At 46.7% G+C, this 22,141-nt stretch overlaps 1 protein-coding gene across 2 annotated transcripts in view; it reads left to right on the top strand.

Annotated features, from left to right (window-relative positions):
* The first annotated feature begins 2,224 nt into the window (after nt 1–2,224).
* MUC4 (mucin 4, cell surface associated) overlaps nt 2,225–22,141 on the top strand; it is a 49,783-nt gene continuing 29,866 nt past the window's right edge. For both annotated transcript variants that reach the window (XM_023757305.1, XM_023757306.1), the window contains exon 1: nt 2,225–2,306. In XM_023757305.1, the coding sequence (XP_023613073.1) occupies nt 2,225–2,306 (82 nt within the window). The remainder of the gene's footprint in view (nt 2,307–22,141) is intronic.

The raw sequence follows: 22,141 nt of genomic DNA on the forward strand, positions 1-22,141 counted from the left end.
TTCGATTCCATTCAACCATGTACCTTGGTTGCGGGCACATCCCCAGTAGGGGGTGTGCAGGAGGCAGCTGATCGATGTTTCTAACTCTCTATCCCTCTCCCTTCCTCTCCGTAAAAAATCAATAAAATATATTTAAAAAAAATAGTCCTGAATAGTTTTTACCACATTGACTACTGTCCAGCCCTGACTTTTTTTTTTAATATATATATTACCCCTATTTTATAAATGAGGAAAGCAAGGCTCAAAAAGGCTATGAGTTGCCCGGCTGGCGTGGCTCAGTGGTTGAGTGTTGACCTATAAACCAGTAGGTTATCGTTCAATTCCTGGTCAGGGCACATGCCGGAGTTGTGGGCTCAATCCCCAGTGTGGGGCATGCAGGAGGCAGCTGACCAATGATTCTCGCTCATCATTGATGTTTCTATTTCTCTCTCCCTCTTCCTTCCTCTCTGAAATCAATAAAAACATATTTAAAAAAAAAAAAGAGGTTGTGACTTGCCTTGGGTGGTGGAGCCCACGTATCCTGGGTTGGAGTCTTGGCCACCACAATAGCCTCTGGAGAACGCCCTGTGCCTCTGGCCTTCCTTGTATTGAAAAGGGGGAGGCTATCTGTGCTGGGTCAACAAGATGTCCAACTCCTACTTTAGTTTAACCTGAGATGCTTTCTTCTTCCTCTTCTGTAGACGGGAAACTCTAGTGCAGAGAGTGCCACCAAACAAAACACACAGCAACTTAATAGGGAGAACTCATGAGCAAGAACTGACAAAAAAAAAGAAAGATTAAGAAGGCCAAGTTGGGCCTTGGCGTCTCTGAAAGTTCTCTTCAGTGATATCCTCCTATGTTGTCCAGGTGCCTAAAATCCCTCTTTACCTTTGTGAGTTTCCTGCTCCCAGGAAAGAAAAGATCAGCTCGTCCATGCAGAGGCGGAGGGACTGCTGGGGGGACCATGCTCCTTCTCTGTAGTATCTGCTTTATAGCTGGAAGGTCCAGACTTTGGGCCTCAGCTGTCATTGGACTTCTGGCTTCAGAAAGCAAGTAGCCAACAGGTTGGGGTTCTTCATGGGTCCTCTGCGATGGCACCACAGTGTCAGGCATCTACCTCTCCATGGGCAAGGCTAGTTTTGCCTGGGAATGTGGAAACGTCGATTCCTCTTCCTGGACTGCATGGTGTCTAAGAGCCTGAGCTCCCTGCTCTGGGACCAATCACTCACAGACCCCACACTCAGAATCAAGTCCGGCGGAACCAGAAGCTTCTCACTGGGCAAAGAGTGAGGGAAGGCCTCCGTTGTTTTCCTTTGCAGAACTACACCACCTGCCTTCTCTCACCTTCAGAACTCTGTTTGGCACACCCTGTCTGGGGTTCTATCCCTTCTTGGTGCCTGTGAATCCCAAAAGGTCAAAAGGAGGTTATCTGAGCTTCAACATCTCTATTAGCACCCTCACTTCCTCATGGGGTCACAATTCCTTCTCCCCAGTTCTAACCTCCACCTCACTGCCCATCCCAGATGCCTCAAGCTACTTTCCCCAGGTTGCCACGGGCTCTCCAGACCCTGTCTCTTGTTATCTCAAGAAATCCACTATCTGGCCAGGGTCTACCATATGCTTGGCACTGAGCAAATATTCTAAGCCCAACACTCCTTCCCCCAAGTCTCATACAGGGTATTTCTGAGTCCTACCTCTCACCTCGAGTTGTTCCCCCCACTCCCCATGTTCCTTAGGGTCTCCTCAAATCTCACTCTTTCTCTTACTCATGCAGCCCTGAACTCACCCCTGCTTGGCTCCTTTCTTTCTCATTCTCCCCTGCCTTCTCCTGGGATAACCCAGCTCCAGCAGTACAGGGGCAGCCCCTGGGGAGGCAGGAGAGAGCCCAGGATCTCAGGCCAGAGGGGGGGCCATTCATTTCCAGTGTTCCCTGGTTTCTAGTCCCTCCCATCCCCTCCCATCCCTCCTCCTACTTGGCTCAGGCTGACGAGGAGCAGAGCAATGACTGTATAGGGTGTTTTTTTTCCTGGTGGGGAAGGGGGTGGAGATTGAGGAAAGAAAAGACGGGGCAAGGATGATTGGCGTGGGGCCCCACCTTCTTTTGTCCTCTTTCCTGGGTACTCTGGCCCCTCCGGGAAATACACCTGTTTCAGGCCGGCAGCCAGTGGGGACAGGTTCACCTCTGCTTCTCACAGCATTGCTCCACGCTCAGTCCCGGGGAGCCTGGAGGACTTCTTCTGGAGCCATGAGGGGGACTCATTGGAGGAGGGTCCCCTGGGTATTCCTGAGCTGCTTATGTTCCTGCCTCCTTTGGCCAGTGGTCATGGGTAAGTGATGCACCTGGGGCAGCATTCTGGGGGCTGAGGGGTCACCAGGGAAGCCGGGGCATGTCATGGGGTGGGGAATTGAGAGAGAGAGAGAGAGAGAGAGAGAGAGAGGTAAATGCTAGAGAGACAGAGAAAAGAGAAGATAGGCACAGAGAGAAGAAAGATATCTGGGGGTCAGGAGTTCCCTGGTTTGGGGAAACCCACTGGGAGAACTGGCACTTATTTTGTGGAGAGAAAAAGACAGGTAGGCAGAACTATAGAAAGATGAAGAGAGAGTTGAAGAAAGAGACTGACAGGAAAAAAAAATCCCACACAAGAGCTAGGTGACAGAATCAGAAGAAAAATTTCTATAATTATGTAGAGACAGATGAAAAGACAGATGAAAAACAGATGAATCAAAACAGACACACAGAGGGGAGAAACATCAGAGGAGGCAGGCAGAACTGAAAGGCAGAGGCGGTTGGCGGGGAGAAACAAGCGGGAACGAGAGGGCAGTTGACATGAGGGCAGTCAGCCTTTTGCCTCTGACCATGGCTTTAAACGCCTCTTCCTGGGCTAATGTCCTTAGGGGAGGGCTTTAGCCCTGGTGCTGGCCTTGGCCTCCCCCACGGCCCCTCTGTATATGGAGCTGGAGTCGGGTGGAAGCAAGGCCTGTTGATGATGTTCCCCTGACCTCTCCCCACCACCTTCCAAGCTGCCCCTCTGCCCTAGGACCAGGTTTTATTCTGTATTTCTGGATGTCTGAGTCTTCTGAGAGGATCTGGGGCCCAGGAGATTGTGAGGGGCCAGGAACCCAAACCAAAGAGAGGATCACTGCTCCTTCCCCTGCTTAACAAGCCTGGGAGGCTCTCACCAAGGAATCCTTTCGTGGGTGGTGGGTTGGAAGGAACAGGCTCTCTTACAGATAACAAGAGACACAGTGCTGGTGAAGGGAATGGTCTGCCTTCTTCACAATGTTTAAAGGCTTGGCTAAAAGCGAATGAAACAACCACCACCTCCCCAACCCTCCCCCACCAGGGCCCCCATCCCCCAACTCATCACACAAGAAGGAACCTTTGGAGCCAGGCCACTTGGCTCGTCCTGGGTCTTGTCCTGGGAATAAAATAGAGGGATGTGAAGAAGGCATGTCCGTGGGGGTCCTGACCGTGGGCAATGGGGAGAGGTTGGCTTGGAGTTAGGCATTTGGGGGCCCAGACTTGGCTTTGCCACGAACTGATCTGGTCCCTGTGACTAGGTCCTAGTGTGTCTCTCTCCAGGTCTCAGTTTCTCGATATAAAAAGTGAATGGCATGGCCTGCAGATTCCTAAGCTCTCAAGTTTTGATTTTCTGTGATTTAAAGTCAGTACAAAAAGTGTTTGGTACCAGCTCCGCACATGGCCCTGTGTTAGAGTCCTCAAGCTCAGGACGAGCCAGGAAGTCTGTGGAGAGGAGCCTAAAGGGGCAAGAACTGGGATGGGAGTGGACAGGGAAAGCGAGGTAGGGAGCGATGGGCTGCGAGGGATTGAAGGACCATGAAGGTGAAAGGGAGTCCCTGTGATACCCCTGGAGGAGGGCAGGGATGCCCTGGAGCCCTGAGTCCTGTGCTTTAACGAGGGGACAGAATGGAGAAGGGCCAGGAAAGTGGTGGCTGTGGGATGGGAGGTGGCATCCCAAGCATCTGACTGAGAATCAGGAGGACTTTGGAGGAGAAAGTAGTCTCCGCAGAATGGGCAGTTAGCCTCCCATATCTTCTCGTGGGAGCTTCTGGGAGAGTGGAAACTGGTTGGTACCATTTTCTTGGATGCCCGAGGAAGCTCATGAGTGACCTGCCTATATTTGAATCTAGGGTCTGTTTCCACACTTGCTTGCTGCCAACACCCTTGTCCAGCCACCCCTGGAGCAGGCATCAGAGCCTCTGCCCAGGCCAGAGGGAGAAACCACAAAGGCGTCACAGTGGTAAGGGCTTCCTTAAGGAAAAGCCCCGGCTCTTGAATGCGAAAGGAGGAAAGGAGGTGAAAAAGGTGGGCTGGGCAGGGGGCCAACTGGAATTCAGTGGCTCCTGGTAGGAATGACTCAGAAGGAAGCCTGGCAACCCTGATTCCATGCCCTGCAGTAAAAAGACGGGGTCAAAATAAGCCTCAGGCTATGAGTGGCCCAATAACCAAGGGGCCACCACCCTGTGGGCCCACAGGGATGTTATGGGACTGTAGCAAGGGCAGGACAGGGGACATCCCTGATCACAGAGGGCCCCAGAGGGAAGGCTCTCCTGCTCTCCCTCTCAGAGGACCTCCAATCTGTTTGTTGGTCTGGGAGAGACCTACCCAACTTGCCACCAAGGGAACCAAAACCCTCCACAGGCCATCTTCCCCTTCATCTACTCCCTCCTCTCCAGAAACTCTCACTGATCTTGGGAACATCCAAAAGGAGTGAGTTTCTGAACAAGAGGTCCTGACAAGAAAATCAATCCAATTTAGGCCAATTGTTCAGCAAAATATACAGTGAAGAGCAGGAATTTCAAATCAGAAGGCCCCATGTCAGGGCTGCCACTTAGCAGCCCAGGGAACATGAGAAAAGTCCCTTCAATTCAGTGTTTGCATTGGCAACATGAGTCAAATGGGAAGAGGCTTTTTCACTGGCTCGTGGAAAGAATAAAACGAGGTAGTATTTGGTGTAAATGGAAGAGCCATGAAATCTTGTTTGAGACAGGAACCACTCCGTTCTAGAGTTGGGAGATTGGGGGTGAGGAGGGTGATGGAGCCGGGAACAGAATGGGCACCTGTGTTGGCTCAGAGGCATTTTCTTTCGTCCAAGAATCCTTGAACCTTTGAAAACAAACCCTGTCCTTCCTGTGTGGTTGCCAGGGCCAGCGTGGTTTATTCAGAAGGTGGCTTATCTTATGCTCGGACTGAATGCCAGCTCTGCCATCAGTCAGAGGCCCCGCTCTGGCTGACAGCAGTGCCTCACGGTTCCTTGGCTGGCAATCTCCTCCACGCCCTTGGTTTCTGGGCACAGCTCCGGAGGCAGAGGCTGTGCTGGCGGTGTTTTACAGGCGAGCGATATCTATCTTCATTGCCAGGGGAGGCCAAGAAGCGGTTAGCCTTTTATGTGCTCAAACAAGTGGTTTGCTACTATGCCCTCTGGTTTCGTGAAACTGCTGAACATTCCAGATAGGCACGTAATGTAGCTCTTAGAGCCGCTTCTCCGAAAACCAGGACTGAAGACGTTGTAGGCTGTCTCGCTTCCTAGTTCCAGACTTTTGCCTCTATAGTTCATCTTCCTTCCTACTAAGCTGGATTCATGGAAAGCAGATACTTAGTCATCTTTGTATCTCCCCCGCACTCCCCAGCACAGTGCTGAGGACTTGATTTGATGTGAACTCAGGTTATTGGCTCTTCGTAGAAGCGGAAATACTAAAGATTTTCTGTGAGACTCTAACCAGGCCCCGGAGCTGGGCACCTGTGCTTGTGCCTGTGGCCTCTGTAGCCTTGGCCTGGCTCCCGCAGAGGGCACTGGCTTGTGCTGCAGGCAGCTCCCTTCTTCACGTGTGCGTTTTTAAGGTCTATACAGACATCTGCTCTCTACATAGATACCCAAACTCAAGTTGCAGCTTGAGTTCTAAAAGTGCTGTTGATAGTGGGTTTGGAGGAATTCAGAACAGGAAAGAGTTTGGAGTTATTGACTTGCTGAACTTCTACTTGTGCCAAGCGTTTTGGACACAAAGATGAGTAAGTCATGATTCCTACCTCCAAAGCTTGTTTAAGGTCACACAGCCCATAAAAAGGGCACCTGGGACTACAACTCAGTGTTCTAATTCCTCATTCCCTGGGTTTGCACTGCAGCTCACAACCCTTGACAAACACACCTCCACAGCAGCCCAGCCCATCAGTGAACAGAAGCATTCACAACCCCTGCTGAGATATTCATCCATCATTCATTCATCCATGCATTTGCTAATTAAACTACTATTGAAGCAGTGCCTCCCATGTAGCTGACATTGTTCTATGGCAGCACTGTGTGTGCACAGTGAGGAATGGGACAAGGCCCAGCCTCTTGTAGCTAAGATCTAGCATACAGTGCGACATAAAATAATGACAGAAAAATTCCCAGCTACAAATGTAGTGTGATAAGTATTATGATAGTGTTATAAGTATTGAATGAATATTATGGTGAGAGTAAAATACGGAGACTTTGTTTAGATGAGTGAGTCTAGGAAGGCCTCCCTGAGGAAGTGTGGTGCATTTGAGCTGAGTCCTGAAGGCTGAGTAGGAAGCCAGATGGAGGGGTGGGCATTGGGGGCAGGAAAGCCTGAGCCAGGCAGGGGGAGAGAGGCTGAGTCCAAAATGAAGCTGACCCTTTAGAGGACTTGAAAGAGGTGGGCAGGTGCTAGATCATGCAGGGCCTTGTGAGCCATGGAATGGGTGGTGGATTTTAAGGAACTAAAATGGGCAGTGATGAGCTTTAGGTAAAGGAGTCTCATGATTGGATTTGAACCTTGGAATAGTCGCTTTGGATACCGTGGGGGAAAACAGATTGGAAGAGGGCCAGGGTGATATGGGAGACCAGATAGGAGACGGCTGCAGGAATTCAGACAGAAGATGCTGTGGTTTGGCCTGGTGGTAGCAGTGGGGATCTGCAAAGGGAAGGGACAAGTGTGAAAACAATAGTAAACTGAAATTCTGCCCTCATAAGGACACAGTCCCAAGGATTGCTGCCTTGGCCAGGATCCCCCAAATTTGTAGAGACCAAGGTAATAGGCAGCACAGAGTGCCATTTATTGAGCTTAGATACCTCGCTAAGCACTTTGCATACATTACCCAATTGGTATTGGCATTATCTGCCATCATCCCACTTTTTATAGATAAAGACCCCAAGCTCAGAGAGATCACATAACTGGCCCAAGTCACACAGCGAATGTTGGTCAGTTTGACTCTAGAACCCATGCTCTTAACCACTCCATGGTCTGTTAATTGTCCATCTCAAGCTCAGAAAGGGCCTCGTTAGGGGGTGTCAGAAGAACCATGTGTGTCGGGAATCACCAAACCACAACAGTTACTACAACATAGCTTTCCTGCTTCATTCCCTTCTCCCCAAGTCAAAGTCCAGCTGAGCTGTGTTCTGAGGAAACTGGGGTATCAGAAAAGTCACTGACATCATTACAGCTTTCTCACGTATCCCCTTATTAGTAAATGGAGCCACCTCCTTTGAGCTGCCCTCAAAAATTTAGGTCAATAACATTGAGGAAAACAATTTAGAATCCACCCTGCACAGTTGGCTCCAAGGCAAGAACCTTATCTCTTTTTGCCAACTATACCACTGAAGTCACACTTCAAACAATGCCTACTGACCAGACATTTCTTTACCTTCGATATCACCACAGGTCATTTGACCTAATTTCTCCCAGCATTTGGTGTGATAAGCACCATGGTTGCCCCTGGTGATAACCCTGGAAGCTCCAGAACCAAGCCAACAGCATCAAAACCCAGCTTTGATTATATGCTCACCAGCACAGGTCCAACTTTCTTTTCCCCCAATGCCTTCCTCTCCTCAAAAGTTCAATTTCCAGCCTCCACCATCTTGGTTTTGGAGCTCATCTCTCCCTGGCTCCATCCAAGGCAGGCACACACCCTCCTAGCCTAGAGTTGCCCCAGGAGTTTGGCAATTCTGCAGCAGTGCTGGTCACACCTCCCAGCTCCAACCATCATGTTGGGTTCCTCCTAGCTCCAGCACCACTGTGGCAGTCAAAGGAGAAACAGGTGTAACCTCAAACCTCTCTCCAATCTCAGCTGAAGGAACCAATGACCAGGAGATGGGGACACAAGACTTCATTTATTCAACAGATGTCTGTAAAGTAATTCCTGTGTGCCAGCCACCGTTTCAGGTGCTGGAGATATCATGAAATCAGTTATCCTAAGGCAGTGGTCGGCAAACTCATTAGTCAACAGAGCCAAATATCAACAGTACAACAATTGAAATTTCTTTTGAGAGCCAAGTTTTTTAAACTTAAACTATATAGGTAGGTACATTGTTATTAACTTAATTAGGGTACTCCTAAGCTGGCCTTTGCTAAAAACGTCCTCATTCTGATTGAGGTACCTTCGCTGAGGTCGACCCCTTCCAACTCTCCCATCCACACTCATCTTGTATACTTGTTTCGTCTATCTCCTTTTGTTTATCCTCTCTATACGTCCAAACCATCTCAATATACCTTTCCCAATCCTCGACACTACATCTTCTTTCACTCCACAACGTTCCCTAAAATTAACTTAATAAACTTTACTTAAAGTTTTAAGTCAACTTCGCACTGTACGTGCGTGCCCACACGTGGTATTTTGTGGAAGAGCCACACTCAAGGGGCCAAAGAGCCACATGTGGCTCGCGAGCTGTGGTTTGCCTACCACTGTCCTAAGGGCATTTTGAGGTAGCATTTTTCCTCTTCTTGAGTTCTAAGAACAATGGAGGAAAAATACCCAGTAGTCACAGCGCTGGTCACAGTTTCTGTTTCCTCTAAGATGGGAACACAAACCCTGACCACAGAGGGGCAGAATCCTGAAACCACCCACAGCCCAGGAACCTCTCAGACATGTCAGTCTTAGGACACCAACAGTTTCTGAGGGAATGACAGGGTCTTCATCCTTGATCCTGGGAAGTGAAGATTTGTGTGTGAGCAACAGTTTGCACAACCTGCTTCCTCCTTCGTGAGGGGGGCTGAGATTGCATCCCGACATGATGAGGGAGGGTTGCTTGGGGGGGGGGTTGGCTCTGCCAATCCTGAAGCTGAGACACACAAATGGCTCTGGGCTCTCTACACAGGGCAGCGAGGCTGGTGGTTCTGCCTCCCCCTCCAACTTCACACCTTTCAGGACACCTGCTGAAGAGTCCATGTTCTCTTCAAAGCTATCCTTGCAGTTAGGTGCTTTCCTTGGCTCTATACTGCCCTAGGCACAGCCTGGCAAAGAGCCTCACCAATCAGGAAATAACAGCAGAAAAGTGAAACTTTGTGGGTGATGTGGCTAATGGGTACCTGGAATAGCTCAAGACAAACAGACCAGGCACTAAGAACAAGCCTCTGCCCACAACATATGCGTGCATGACACAGGCTTTGTTTTCTCTGCAGGGAGTGACTGCTCCACTCTGTGGCAATGTTATCTCCCCCATCATCACCATTTCTGCCACCACTCCTTTATCTAAGTCAACAACACACCCACTGTCTCCTCATACCTGTGGAGTCACCAGAGGGCCACACAGGAGACATGCTGCCGATTGGCACCATCACCCTTGTCATCCTGCAGCCGTGAGAGCATTAGGACAACTGTTGGACATCTCCCACCAGACACTGTTCAAGGGATAAGAGCTGAGTGACTGCAGTGGTAGCGGAGAAATCCACGGAGGACCCCAGGGCTCAGAGTGAGGAATGCCACGTCTCAGTGACAGCTCCGGGGCCCTCACTGTCCCTGAGAGAACTTCTTGAAAACTACCCATCTTAGGTGATGCCACACATGTCTTCTGACAATAGTCTTATCACTCTAAGGGGTCAACACCCATCACAACTCACTCTGACATCATCACAGAAAAGGAGACACTAGGAAAATTGGTAGAAATAGCCTGGTGTCACATCGTTTGATCCTGAAAATGTGCCCCCAGACACAGACCACTGAGCCTGTGGCAGGCCAAGAACCCAGGGCAGGTCGGTCACCATGTCTCCATTTCTTACGTCAGCTCTTTTGAGGTAGGGGTAGAAGAGCCCAGCTGTGGAGAGGCCATGCATTTGATGACTGTCCCACAGCTGAGCCACAGCTCACAACTTCCAAGTCTTTACTCTTGCCTTTGAGCCCCAGCCCTGTCATTTACAAGCTATGTAATGTTGGACAAGTCACTTGACCTATTCAAATCTCAGTTTTCCACACCTGTTCAATGGGGGTACTATTAACTAAGAGAAACTATAACAAACTATACAAATATGCGTTACCAATATTGGTATGTACCTAGTGAGAGAAGTACAAAGAAACCCGTATTCTCAGCTGTATGAGTCATTAATCACAAGTCAATTGATACACAAGAACTCAAAGTGAAGATTACGTCTCCCACAGAAACTGCCTGTGGGGTAGAAGTGCCTTGGTAATGAGCATTCCTCATTACAGAAACGTCCCACAGTGCAAACAGACCTATTGACGACACTCTTACACACTTCTCAGCCACAACCAGAGGAAGGTGAGCCAGCTGCAAATGGCCTCCCTCTGAGGACACATGCTTCAGGACTCTGGTTTTCTTATCACGGTTGTGAGAGGATTACAGGAACAGTTCCAGTCACCATTCTCTATGGCTCTAATAAGGCAACTAGATCCATGCCCTAAGGATCCAAGCCTCTGTATTCCAGGGCAGGCAATAGGCATTTTCTACAGCAATCTCTGCTAAGGAGGTGATATACAAAACTCTTTTTCCTGGTTCCATAGCTAAAGAACAATTCAGCAGTGGTGTGATGGAAGCTAAGAGTCAAGGTAGGGAATGGGGGAGTCAGGAGGAGCAGTTAAGAGGCTGTGGCAATAGTTAGAGTAATGAGCCCTGGCCAGTGTGGCTCAGTAGGTTGGAGCATTGTCCCATACACTGAAAGGTTGTGGGTTCGGTCCCTGGTTAGGACACATACCTGGGATTCAATCCCAGCTCGAGGTTCGTACAGGAGGCAACCATTCGATGCTTCTCTGTATTTCTCTCCCTTCCTCTCTCTCAAATCAATAAGCAGTCAACAAAAAGTAAGAGTAATGAGGGTACCACAAGAGCCCAAGAGACCATGATTGGAGAAATAATTTGGAGGAATAATAGTTTCTGCCAAACTATGATGTTGGGGACAAGGAAGAGGAAGGAATCAATGATGACTCAGGGGTTTCTGGCCCTAATACCTGGGGGACTGACATTACCAGTCAGGAAATCACTGGAAACGTGAGTCTGGAAAATGGGTGCGAAGTCAGGGTAATATTACAGATTTGTAAGGCATGAAAGTAGATGTAATTTAGCCAAAAAAAAAAAGGTATAGAAGGAGAGGGAAAGGACTGGAGATGGTACCCAGAAGACTGACTTCATCTGTGGGATGAGAAGAAAAGAGAGGTGGCAAAGAAACAGGAGGAAAAGGGAAGGTGTTGGGTGGAGAATTGTCCAGCTTTAGCGGGGGCAAGACTGTGCAAATATCAAGGGATACTGTTCAAGGAGACAATATTGAGGTAGTTGCTCAATAAATATTTGTTGAATGAATGAATGAATGAATGATGCCAAGTTTCAGAGCCACTAATGGGCACTGAGAAGAAAATTGTTCTTGGTGATTAGGAAGAAATTTTTGGGGTAACTTTTGAGGCAAGTGTTTTCAGTGAGGTGATTCAATTTGCGGGTCCATTTTGAGAAGTAGAAGATGAAAAAGGGGATGCTCATGGGTGAAACAAAGATGGGGATAAGGAGGACACAAGACAAATGAAAAGGCTTTTATTTTAGGTTAAGAGAGACCTAAATGTGATTTCCAGCGGAAGAGAAGGAACAATGCAGAAAGAGACTCTTGGACAGAGAGAAGTGATGGACTACACCATCCAAGGACGGGGGAGGGAATCAGACAGGACACTGTGTGTGTGTGTGTGTGTGTGTGTGTGTGTGTGTGTGTGTGTGTGTACAGCCTTTCAGTGGAGACTGAGCCTCTCTTTTGGTGTGGGATAGGGGGCCTGGTGAAGGCAGAGACATTTCCTGATGGAGAAGATTCTAGGACATCAAAGGAGATGAAGTAAGGTGGCTTTGGTCTTTCCCGTGAAGTAGAAGTTCAAGTGTCATAGAGAAAGGACAGAGAAGAGAAGAGAATCTGTTTCTCTCAGATATCAATTCGTCACAGTCAAAAGCTTAGCTCTCTGTTCTGCAAATATGTTATGAATTTGGCCAAGGGGAGATCAATGAGCTTCGGTTGTCCAACACTGATGGACACTGGGTAGCCTGGCTTGCATTCTGGTAAACGATGAAGTCAGTTTGTTCCAGAAAAGCTGGGGCCCCCTCCCCCATGGTTTACTGGCCTACGAATAACCTAGTCAAGCTTAGTAGAGTGGGTTAACTGCGAACTGTTTCCATAAATAGCCGAACAATCTGTTGAAGGAGTGGCTTGAGAGGTATTATTTAAGTGGCGATGAAAGACAAATACAACACTGTAGTTTTGCTGTAACTAACACTAATCTCTTCCCTCTAGCAACAAGCCCAACAGATTTACAGACTTGTTAAAACTGCACCTACTCCCCTTCTTACACAATAAAACTGTCATAGACAGGAAGCGGCCCACCTTGCTATTCCCTAGAGAAGCAGCTAATCAACTCAGCCCAGGACTAGCAAGTTCTTTAAATAAAGATTCAAAAGACAGACACAGCCCTGTTTGAAGAGATTTAAGATTTGTATTACCAAGCAAATATTTTTTTCAAAGGGGGAGGATCTTTGGAACAGGTACACTCTCATATAATGCTAATGGGACTGTAGACTGGCATGATATTTCTGCAAAGAAATTTAGCAATGTGTATTAATGACATGAAAACTTTTATAACAGCATTAACCAGAATTCTACTTATGTTAAGAAAATGAGCTGAACTAATAAAAACAAAACAAAATATTATACACAAAGGTAATCATCAAAGCTTCTCATATAATAGAGACACATTGAAAATAGTAAGTTAATTATAGGCTATTCTTATGATGTATATTATTTAATGTATAAAGGTGATGTCCAATGTTCCAGAAGGGGCATGGGCGCATCCGTGCGCGTGCAGGCACACACACACACACACACTATCAAGAGCATACTAGCAACACAATAGAACAAGTATAAAGTAAATTTGATTAAAGAAAGGCAAGCAAAGAAGCAGTATAGTGCACAATCCCCAAGCTCTCATTAGGCCACAGAGAGGTGATTACAGTTGGACACACTCAGGGAAGTGCTCCAGGACCGAGACCTGTGCTGCTGGGGGATGGGAATGGCAACAATGAAAGGATTCAGGTGGAGGACATGGCTTTGCTGGAAAAGGGGCCCTCCAGAGCTCAGCAAGGGGAGTTATTTACATGCAACACCCAAGATCTTGCTGTTGGGCTTAGCTGGTCCAGCCCCCTAGAGCCAGCTCCTCCATGTGTCCAAAAAGGGAAAGAGACAAAAAACTACCATCCAAGACATAAAAGATTTGTCTATCCTCAGGCTATGTCTACAAAAAATAAAAACACGAAGAAATGCTCATGATATCAGGTAAAATTTAAAAACAGGGTATTAAGTTATAAATACTGGGTAAGTTAAACTATCTATATTGTTAAAGCATAGAAAAAATCCTAGAAAGACATAAGAACAATGTAGTTGTCTGGGTAGGGAGATTACACGTTTGGTCTCTCAATTATCTATTTTGCAATTTGTATTTAATGAGTATGTCTTCCTTAATATATTTCATGGCGTATAATCTTTTTAATATGCTGCAGAACCTGATTTGTTGCTATTTTATTGAGGATTTTTGCATTAATTCATAAGGAATGTTGGTCATAGTGAATAGTATACTAGTAGTGGGTTGTTGTTGTTGTTTTTTTTATAGTGTCTTTGCCTGGATTTGGTATCAGGATAATGCTGGCCTAAGAAAATGAGTTAGGAGGTGTTCCTTCCTCTTCAATTTATTGGGGAAGTATGAGAAGAATGGTGTTAGCTCTTCTTCAAATGTTTGGTAGAATTCACCAGTGAATTCATTAGGTTCAGGGCTTTTCTTTGTTGGGAATATTTTGATTGCCAATTCAATCTCTTTACAAGTTATAGGTTTATTCAGACTTTCTATTTCTTCTTGAGTTAATTTTAATAGGTTTTGTGTTTCTAAAACAAACATTGTCCATTTTATCTAGATTACCCAATTTGTTGGTGTATAATTGTTCAGAGTACTCTCTTATAATCCTTTATATTTCTGTAGAACTGTTTGTATGTCTCCTTTCATTTCTGATTTTAGTAATTTGGGTTTTCTCTCTTTTTTTTAATTTTATCTAGCTAAAATTTTGTCAATTTTGTTGATCTTTTTAAAAAAATAGGACTAGCTGGTTTGGCTCAGTGGATAGAGCATTGACCTGCGAACTGAAGGGTCCCAGGTTCGATTCTGGTCAAGGGCACATGCCTGAGTTGCGGGCTCAATCCCCAGTGGGGGGGCATGCAGGAGGCAGCTGATCAATGATTCTCTCTCATCATTGATGTTTTTCTCTCTCTCCCTCTTCCTTCCTCTCTGAACTCAATAAAAATATATTTTTAAAAAATAACTTTTGGTTTCATTGATTTTCTCTATTGCTTTTCTATTCTCTATTTCATTTATCTCTGCTCTAATCTTTATTATTTCCTTCCTTCTGCTTGATTTAAGTTTAGTTTGTTCTTTTTCTAGTTCCTTAAGTTGTAAAGTTAGGTTAATTATTAATATTTCATTCCTTCTTCTTCTTCTTCTTTTTTTTAATCTTCACCTGAGGGTATGTTTTGTTGATATATATTGATATTTTTTAAGAGAGAGGGGTAAGGAGAGAGAGAGAGAAAGAGTGAGAAAGAGAGAAAGAGAGAGAGAGAGAGAGAGAGAGAGAGAGAGAGAGAGAGAGAGAGAGAGAGAGAGAAACATGGACTGGTTGCTTCCATTATTCGCCCCAACTGGTGCCCTGACCAGGAATGGAACCCAGGATCTTTTGGTGTATGGGACTACACTCCAACCAAGCGACACCAGCCACGGCCTTCCTTCCTTTCTTTTCTTCTTCTTTTTTTTTCTTAATTAACCTTGCCAGGGGTTGTCTATTTTATCTTTAAAAAAACAATTTTTGACTTTACTGACTTTATTTTCAATTGTTTCTGTATCATTAAATTCTTTCCTTTTCTTAATTATACTAGAGGCCCAGTGCACGAAATTCGTGCATGGGTAGAGTCCCTAGGCCTGGCCAGTGATCAGGGCCGATCGGGGCCTTCGGCTGCCAGCCGGGACCTCCCTTCCCCAGCTGCCAGCCACTAGCTGGGGCCTTCCTTCGTTCTGCGCCGCCCCTGGTGGTCAGCACATGTCATAGCAAATGATCAAACTCCTGGTCTCCTGGTCAAACTCCCAACGGGACAATTTACACATTAGGCTTTTATATATATAGATCCTTCATTCATCTTTCTTTTCCTTATTTCTTCTTGATGTTTCTAGCTCACCTTTTCACTGAGGGTTCCAGCTTTATGCAGAAAATATTCAATTTACAGTGTCCTGATTTAAGATCACTGTCTTCTTTTCCCATACAGGGTTAAAACTCAAAACACTAGATCTCAGAAATCTGCAAATTTCATAAACACACTAACTTACCATCTTAGTTTCCAACTCCTTCAGCCCAGAGTGTTGCCCTTCCCTTCTTCTGATCTCAGCTCTGCATTTAGAAAACATGTATTGCACATTACCTGGCATTTGCAGGTTTTGTAGTTAAAGGCTTATCTCTTCTGCCACATTGCTGGAAATGGAGCTGTATTACTTTTATAAACAAACAAACAAACAAAATCTTTACTTACAAAATTGGACTGGGCTCTCAAGAAACTTTTGCTGCTGATGTTGATTTTTACAGGGTGATGCGGGCTCTGAAAGATGCTGACTGCCAAGAACCTGTAATAAGTTTAGTAAGTTTGGCTTGTCAAAAGCTTCTGTCTGGTGACTCAAAGGCAGATGAAGGATGAATGCTCTTGTTTATGCTTGAGAAGATGAAATAAGGTTAATAACAATTGCAGAGTTATTATTGAATGTTTTCCAATCCAAACTTAATCTGGAGAAACCAAGTTTTGGAACTTTATTGAGGAGAGAGCAGGCACAAGATTTGCTGTCCTGTAAACAAATCTACTCATAATTTAAAATAAAGGAAGTGCCTTTAAAGTTGAAGCACAGTCATTTCAGATTAAGTAGGGCCCGCGTTTCTCCTAGCACACGCTGAAGCTCAGTCCATGCACTCGTGCACACCAGCTGAGAAGTGTATCACCTGTAATTAGTAACTATTTAAGTATAGATGTTTGCAAGTGAGCCACTTATTTTTAATAAATTAGAGCTGGCTGAGGCTTTGTCTGTAGCTAGTGTGAGTGCAATAAAATATTTTAAACCAAACAGCTTGGTATTTAAATATTATGCATAGCAAATAAATTGAAAACAACAACACTGGACATGATCAATTAAATTAACATAATGTTATGATGTGACCAGGGCTAGGGTATGTGCACTTACATAAGTTTTTGCTAGATTTGGACAAATGTTAAAAATGAAAAAAAAAGGAGCCCTAGCCGGTTTGGCTCACTGGATAGAGCAGTGATGGCGAACCTATGACACGCATGTCAGAGGTGACACGTGAACTCATTTTTCTGGTTGATTTTTCTTTGTTAAATGGCATTTAAATATATAAAATAAATATCAAAAATATAAATCTTTGTTTTACTATGGTTGCAAATATCAAAAAATTTCTATATGTGACACGGCACCAGAGTTAAGTTAGGGTTTTTCAAAATGCTGACATGCTGAGCTCAAAAGGTTCGCCATCACTGGGATAGAGATCAGCCTGCAGACTGAAGGGTCCTGGGTCCAATTCCAGTCAAGGGCACGTACCTCAGTTGTAGGCTCCTGGGCCCTGGTCAGGCACGTGCAGGAGGCAACCAATTGATGTGTTTCTCTCATATCGATATTTCTCCCTATCTTTCCCTCTCTCTTCCACTCTCTCTAAAAATCAATGGAAAAATATCCTCAGGAGAGGATTAAGAAAAAGAAAAGAAAGGAGTAGAAACTTAATTTGCTTTTTAAAAATTGCTATAATTCACATTGAAAGAGTTAACACTGTCTCCAACCATGGAGTTTTAAATGGTCTGATTACCCTTGTAGTCTAACGTTGCCTTCTTCCTCATAAGCAAGACAGCCGTGAGCTGTTATATTCCTGAGGTGTTTTTATTTTTTTTACTTGAAGCAACCCTAATCATGTGCTTTACTCTATGAGAATTCTGCACCTCCACCCCATAGTATTTAAATTTTTTTAAAAAAATCTATTACAGTTGATATTCAATATTATATTAGTTTCAAGTGTACAGCATGGTTTTAGACATTTATATAACTTACAAAAGTGATCCCCCCAATAATTCTAGTACCTACCTGACACCATACAGTTATTACAATATTATTGACTATACTAGAGGCCCGATACATGAAATTTGTGCACAGGTGCAATCTCTAGGCCTGGCTGGCGATTGAAGCGCAAGCATCTGGTGTGGAAAGTCCCAGCTGATGTTTGGGTCCCAGCTGACCAGGGCCCCCACGCACCCCTCTCTGCCTGAGTCACGATGCCCGAGCCCCCACGCAGAGATGCGGTGAGCGGCTGGACCCCGCAGGCCAGGGCGCAACGTGGCCTTCTGGGCCGCCCAGTGGCGCTGCACGGAAGCTGGGCGGGCAACATGCTCTCTCCTGGCCAGCCTTGAAGACCAGCTTGTGCCCGAACCCACAGAGAGCCCAACTGGCCCCTGCGGTCCCAGCGGCTGCAACCTGGCTCACCCAGAAGAGGCACCCAGCACCTGAGCACGGGGGCTTCCCCAGCACACAATTTCTGACTTCCCAGGGGACGGTAGCAGGGGGAGTGAGAGCAAGCTTAACGGACACCTCGCATTCTCACCACACCTCTGTCACCATCATCCCTGCCCCCAGGTAGCCGGCGAGAGGTTGCAGCCCCCAGCCCAGGCATTGCAGGAGGTTGGTTGCCGCCACCCATTTCTCCGTCCCAGCCTGGGGCCCAGTACCGATTGGGCAATCAGGGCCTGCTGGCTGCTGGTCGCCATCTATGGGGTGATAGGTTGGGCCAGAGGGGAGGGGCCTCCCTTTGCCACAGCCACTGGTCGCTGTCTGCAGGGCAATCGGACCCCTGCTTGCACCTGCCTTGGCCTGGCACCGCCCACTCACCTGCTCTATCATCCTGCCATGGTCCCACTCTCGTCAGGGCCCATCGGGACCGGCAGCACCTCCACTGCCGCCCACTGCCAGTGCCGCATCACCGATGCCCGCCATGTTCTGCACCGCCCCCTGGTGGTCAGTGCACATTATATTATAGCGAGCGGTCAAACTCCTGGTCTCCCGGTCAAACTCCCAAGGGGACAATTTGCATATTAGGCTTTTATTATATAGGATTCTCTATACCAGCCGTGGGCAAACTCCGGACCGTTTGAAATGAATAAAACTAAAAAAAAAAAAAAAAAGACCGTACCCTTTTATGTAATGATGTTTACTTTGAATTTATATTAGTTCACACAAACACTCCATCCATGCTTTTGTTCCGGCCCTCCGGTCCAGTTTAAGAACCCATTGTGGCCCTCGAGTCAAAAAGTTTGCCCACCCCTGCCCTATACTGTACTTTACATCACTGTGACTATTTTATAACTGCCCATTTGTATTTCACTTTTTAAAAAAATTATTTTTATTGATTCCAGAGAACGAGGGAGAGGGAGAGAGAGATTAAAGCATCAATGATGAGAGAGAATCATACTGGGGATCAAGCCCACAACCTGAACATGCGCCCCAACCGTGAATCGAACCATGACCTCCTGGTTCATAGGTTGCTCAACCACTGGGCCATGCTGGCTGGGCTAATTTGTATTTCTTAATCCCTTCACCTTTTCACCCATCCTCCCAAACCCCTCCCACCTGACAACCATCAGTTTGTTCTCTGTATCTATGAGTCTGTTTCTGTTTTGTTTGTTCATTTATTTTGTTTCTTAGATTCCACATATATGTGAAATTATATGGTATTTGTCTTTGCCTGAGTTACTTCATTTAACATAATACCCTCTAGGTCTATCCATATTATCACAAATAGTAAGATTTTATTCTTTTCATGGCTGAGTAATATTCCATTATATATGTGTACCACTTTATCCAATCATCTGTTGATGGACATTTAGGTTGTTTCCATATCTTGGCTATCTACACTAATAAAAGAGAAACATGGTAATTAGTGTACGACCGCTACCCTTTTCATTGGCTAATCAGTGAGTATATGCAAATTAACTGTCAGCCAAGATGGCGGCCGGCAGCCAGGCACTGAAGCGAGCATGAGGCTTGCTTGCTGCGGACTCCAACGTTCCCTGCCTCACTTGCCGGCCTCTCACCTGCAACTCTAAGCAACTATGTACTATGTTGCAAATAAGAAGCTAAACAAAACTCCAGAAACCAGCCGGACTGAAAGCCAGGCAGACCGAAACATTGTATCCATGTTTTCAGCAGTGAGGCCTCAGAGCTAAAGCTGGCCGAGAATAAAAAAAAAAAAAAAGAAAAGAAAACAAGGAGCGGTTGGAAGCTTTAGTCACTCGCCACCCGGAAAACAGCCCTCAGCCCCTCACCCAGACTGGCCAGGCACCCCAGTGGGGACCCCCACCCTGATCCAGGACACCCTTCAGGGCAAACCAGCCAGCCCCTACCCGTGCACCAGGCCTCTATCCTATATAGTAAAAGGGTAATATGTCTCCCAGCACCGGGATCAGCAGAGCAGTGAGGCTCCCGGCACCGGGATCAGCGTGACGGGGGCAGCGCCCAAACCCCCTGATCGCCCTGCGGCTCTGTGTGTGACAGGGGGCGGGGCCACAACCTCCCTATACGCCCTGCTCTGTTCGTGACAGGGGAAGGCACCCCAACCCCCTGATCAGCCCTGCTCTGTGCCTGATAGGGGGGAGCTCCCCAATCCCCTGATTGCCCTGCAGCTCTGTGTTTGACAGGGTGCAGCACACCAATCCCCTGATCGGCCCTGCTCTGTGTGTGACAGGGTAGAGCCATAACCTCTCCATCGGCCCTGCTCCGAGTGGGACAGTGGTGGCGCCCCAACCCCCTGATCGGCCCTGCTCTGTGTGTGACAGGGTAGAGCCATAACCTCCCCATTGGCCCTGCCCTGAGTGTGACAGGGTGCAGCGCCCCAACCCCCTGATCCACCCTGCTCTGTGTGTGACAGGGGGCGGTGCCCCAACTCCCCTATCGGCCCTACTCTGTGAGTGACAGGGGGGAGCTCCTCAACCCCCTGATCGGCCCTGCTCTGTGCGTGACAGGGGGGAGCTCCCCAACCCCCTGATTGACCCTGCTCTGTGTGTGACAGGGGGTGGCGCCGCAACCTCCCTATCAACCCTGCCTTGAGTGTGACAGGGGGCGGTGCCCCAACCCCCCAATCGGCCCTACCCTGAGCGTGACTGAGGGTGGCATCGCAACCTCCCGATCCGCCCTGCTCTGTGCACGACGGGGCAGTGCCCCAACTCCCCAATCGGCCCTGCTCTGAGCCTGACCAGGGGCTGCACTTAGGGATTGGGCCTGCCCTGTGCCACCCGGGAGCAGGCCTAAGCCAGCAGGTCATTATCTCCCGAGGGGTCCCAGACTTCGAGAGGGCACAGGCTGGACTGGGGGACCCCCCTCCCCCCGCCCCCCGAGTGCACAAATTTTTGTGCACCGGGCCTCTAGTCTATAATAATAAAAGCATAATATGCTAATTAGACTGGACAGCTGAACAACCTCCCAGATGAAGCCAGGGCTGTGAGGGCCAAGGCAAGCTGCCACAGCTGCGAGGGATGAACCCCTTGCATGAATTTTGTGCATCAGGCCTCTAGTTGTAAATAATGCTTCAATGAACATAGGGACCCATATACTGGTATTTTCTTGAATTCTCCACCCCTTAGTCTTTATTGCAGATTTTTTTCTTTAAGCTTCCCTCCAGGCATGTCTAAACTCAGAGCAGTTCAGGCACATTAATAAAGATGTAGGTATACAAACATCTGGCTCATTTAACCCTGGTCCTGCCTGGCTGCCCAGGCTGCACATCAGGCCACGGGTCTGAAAGCTTTGCTTCTACATGGGTGCTAGTTGTCTCCATAATGAAGAAACTTGTCTTTATCTTTGTATTTCACAGGCTTTTTTAAAAAAATATATTTTTATTGATTTTTTACAGAGAGAAAGGGAGAGAGATAGAGAGTCAGAAACATTGATGAGAGAGAAACATCAACCAGCTGCCTCCTGCACACCTCCCACTGGGGATGTGCCCGCAACCAAGGTACATGCCCTTGACCGGAATCGAACCTGGGACCTTTCAGTCCACAGACCGACGCTCTCTCCACTGAGCCAAACCGGTCTTGGCCAGGCTGTCTTAAAGAATGGAGTATTTGGTAATTTAGCAGGAAAGACTGGCACTTCAAATCAAATAAAAAATTAAAATTGTTGCCGAAACCGGTTTGGCTCAGTGGATAGAGCGTCGGCCTGTGGACTGAAAGGTCCCAGGTTCGATTCCGGTCAAGGACATGTACCTGGGTTGCGGGCACATCTCCAGTGGGAGATATGCAGGAAGCAGCTGATCGATGTTTCTCTCTCATCAATGTTTCTAACTCTCTATCTCTCTCCCTTCCTCTCTGTAAAAAATCAATAAAATATATTTTAAAAAAAATTAAAATTGTATTTTATTCTAAATTTCTTGGGGGAAAAAGATGATGCTTTTTTCATTTGAAAAAAAAACACATTTATATTATAGCATTAAAAAATTTAGTGTATGTAGTTGACAAATTTTCTTGAATGTAACCATCAGAGACCTTAACCACCAGAGAAGCACTTTCTTCTCAATATTAACCATATTAATGCTCTGAAACTTTTGAATTTGGCTAATCATGAAAAATCTCCTTCTACTAGTTAAGTATTTTGAAACCTTTGAGAAAAAAAAGCTCTCTTCAAAAAAGGAGCAGTGTCTTAGCCTTGAATTCATATTACTTAAGAGAACATCTCTTGATAAGTGGAAAAACATTTTCAATAAAGACACCAAATAGCTACACATTTGTTAAAACTGGATTCATTGTAATATCTCAATAACTG

The sequence above is a fragment of the Myotis lucifugus genome, unplaced genomic scaffold (assembly GCF_000147115.1).
Source record: "Myotis lucifugus unplaced genomic scaffold, Myoluc2.0 scaffold_105, whole genome shotgun sequence".
Classification (NCBI taxonomy): domain Eukaryota; kingdom Metazoa; phylum Chordata; class Mammalia; order Chiroptera; family Vespertilionidae; genus Myotis; species Myotis lucifugus.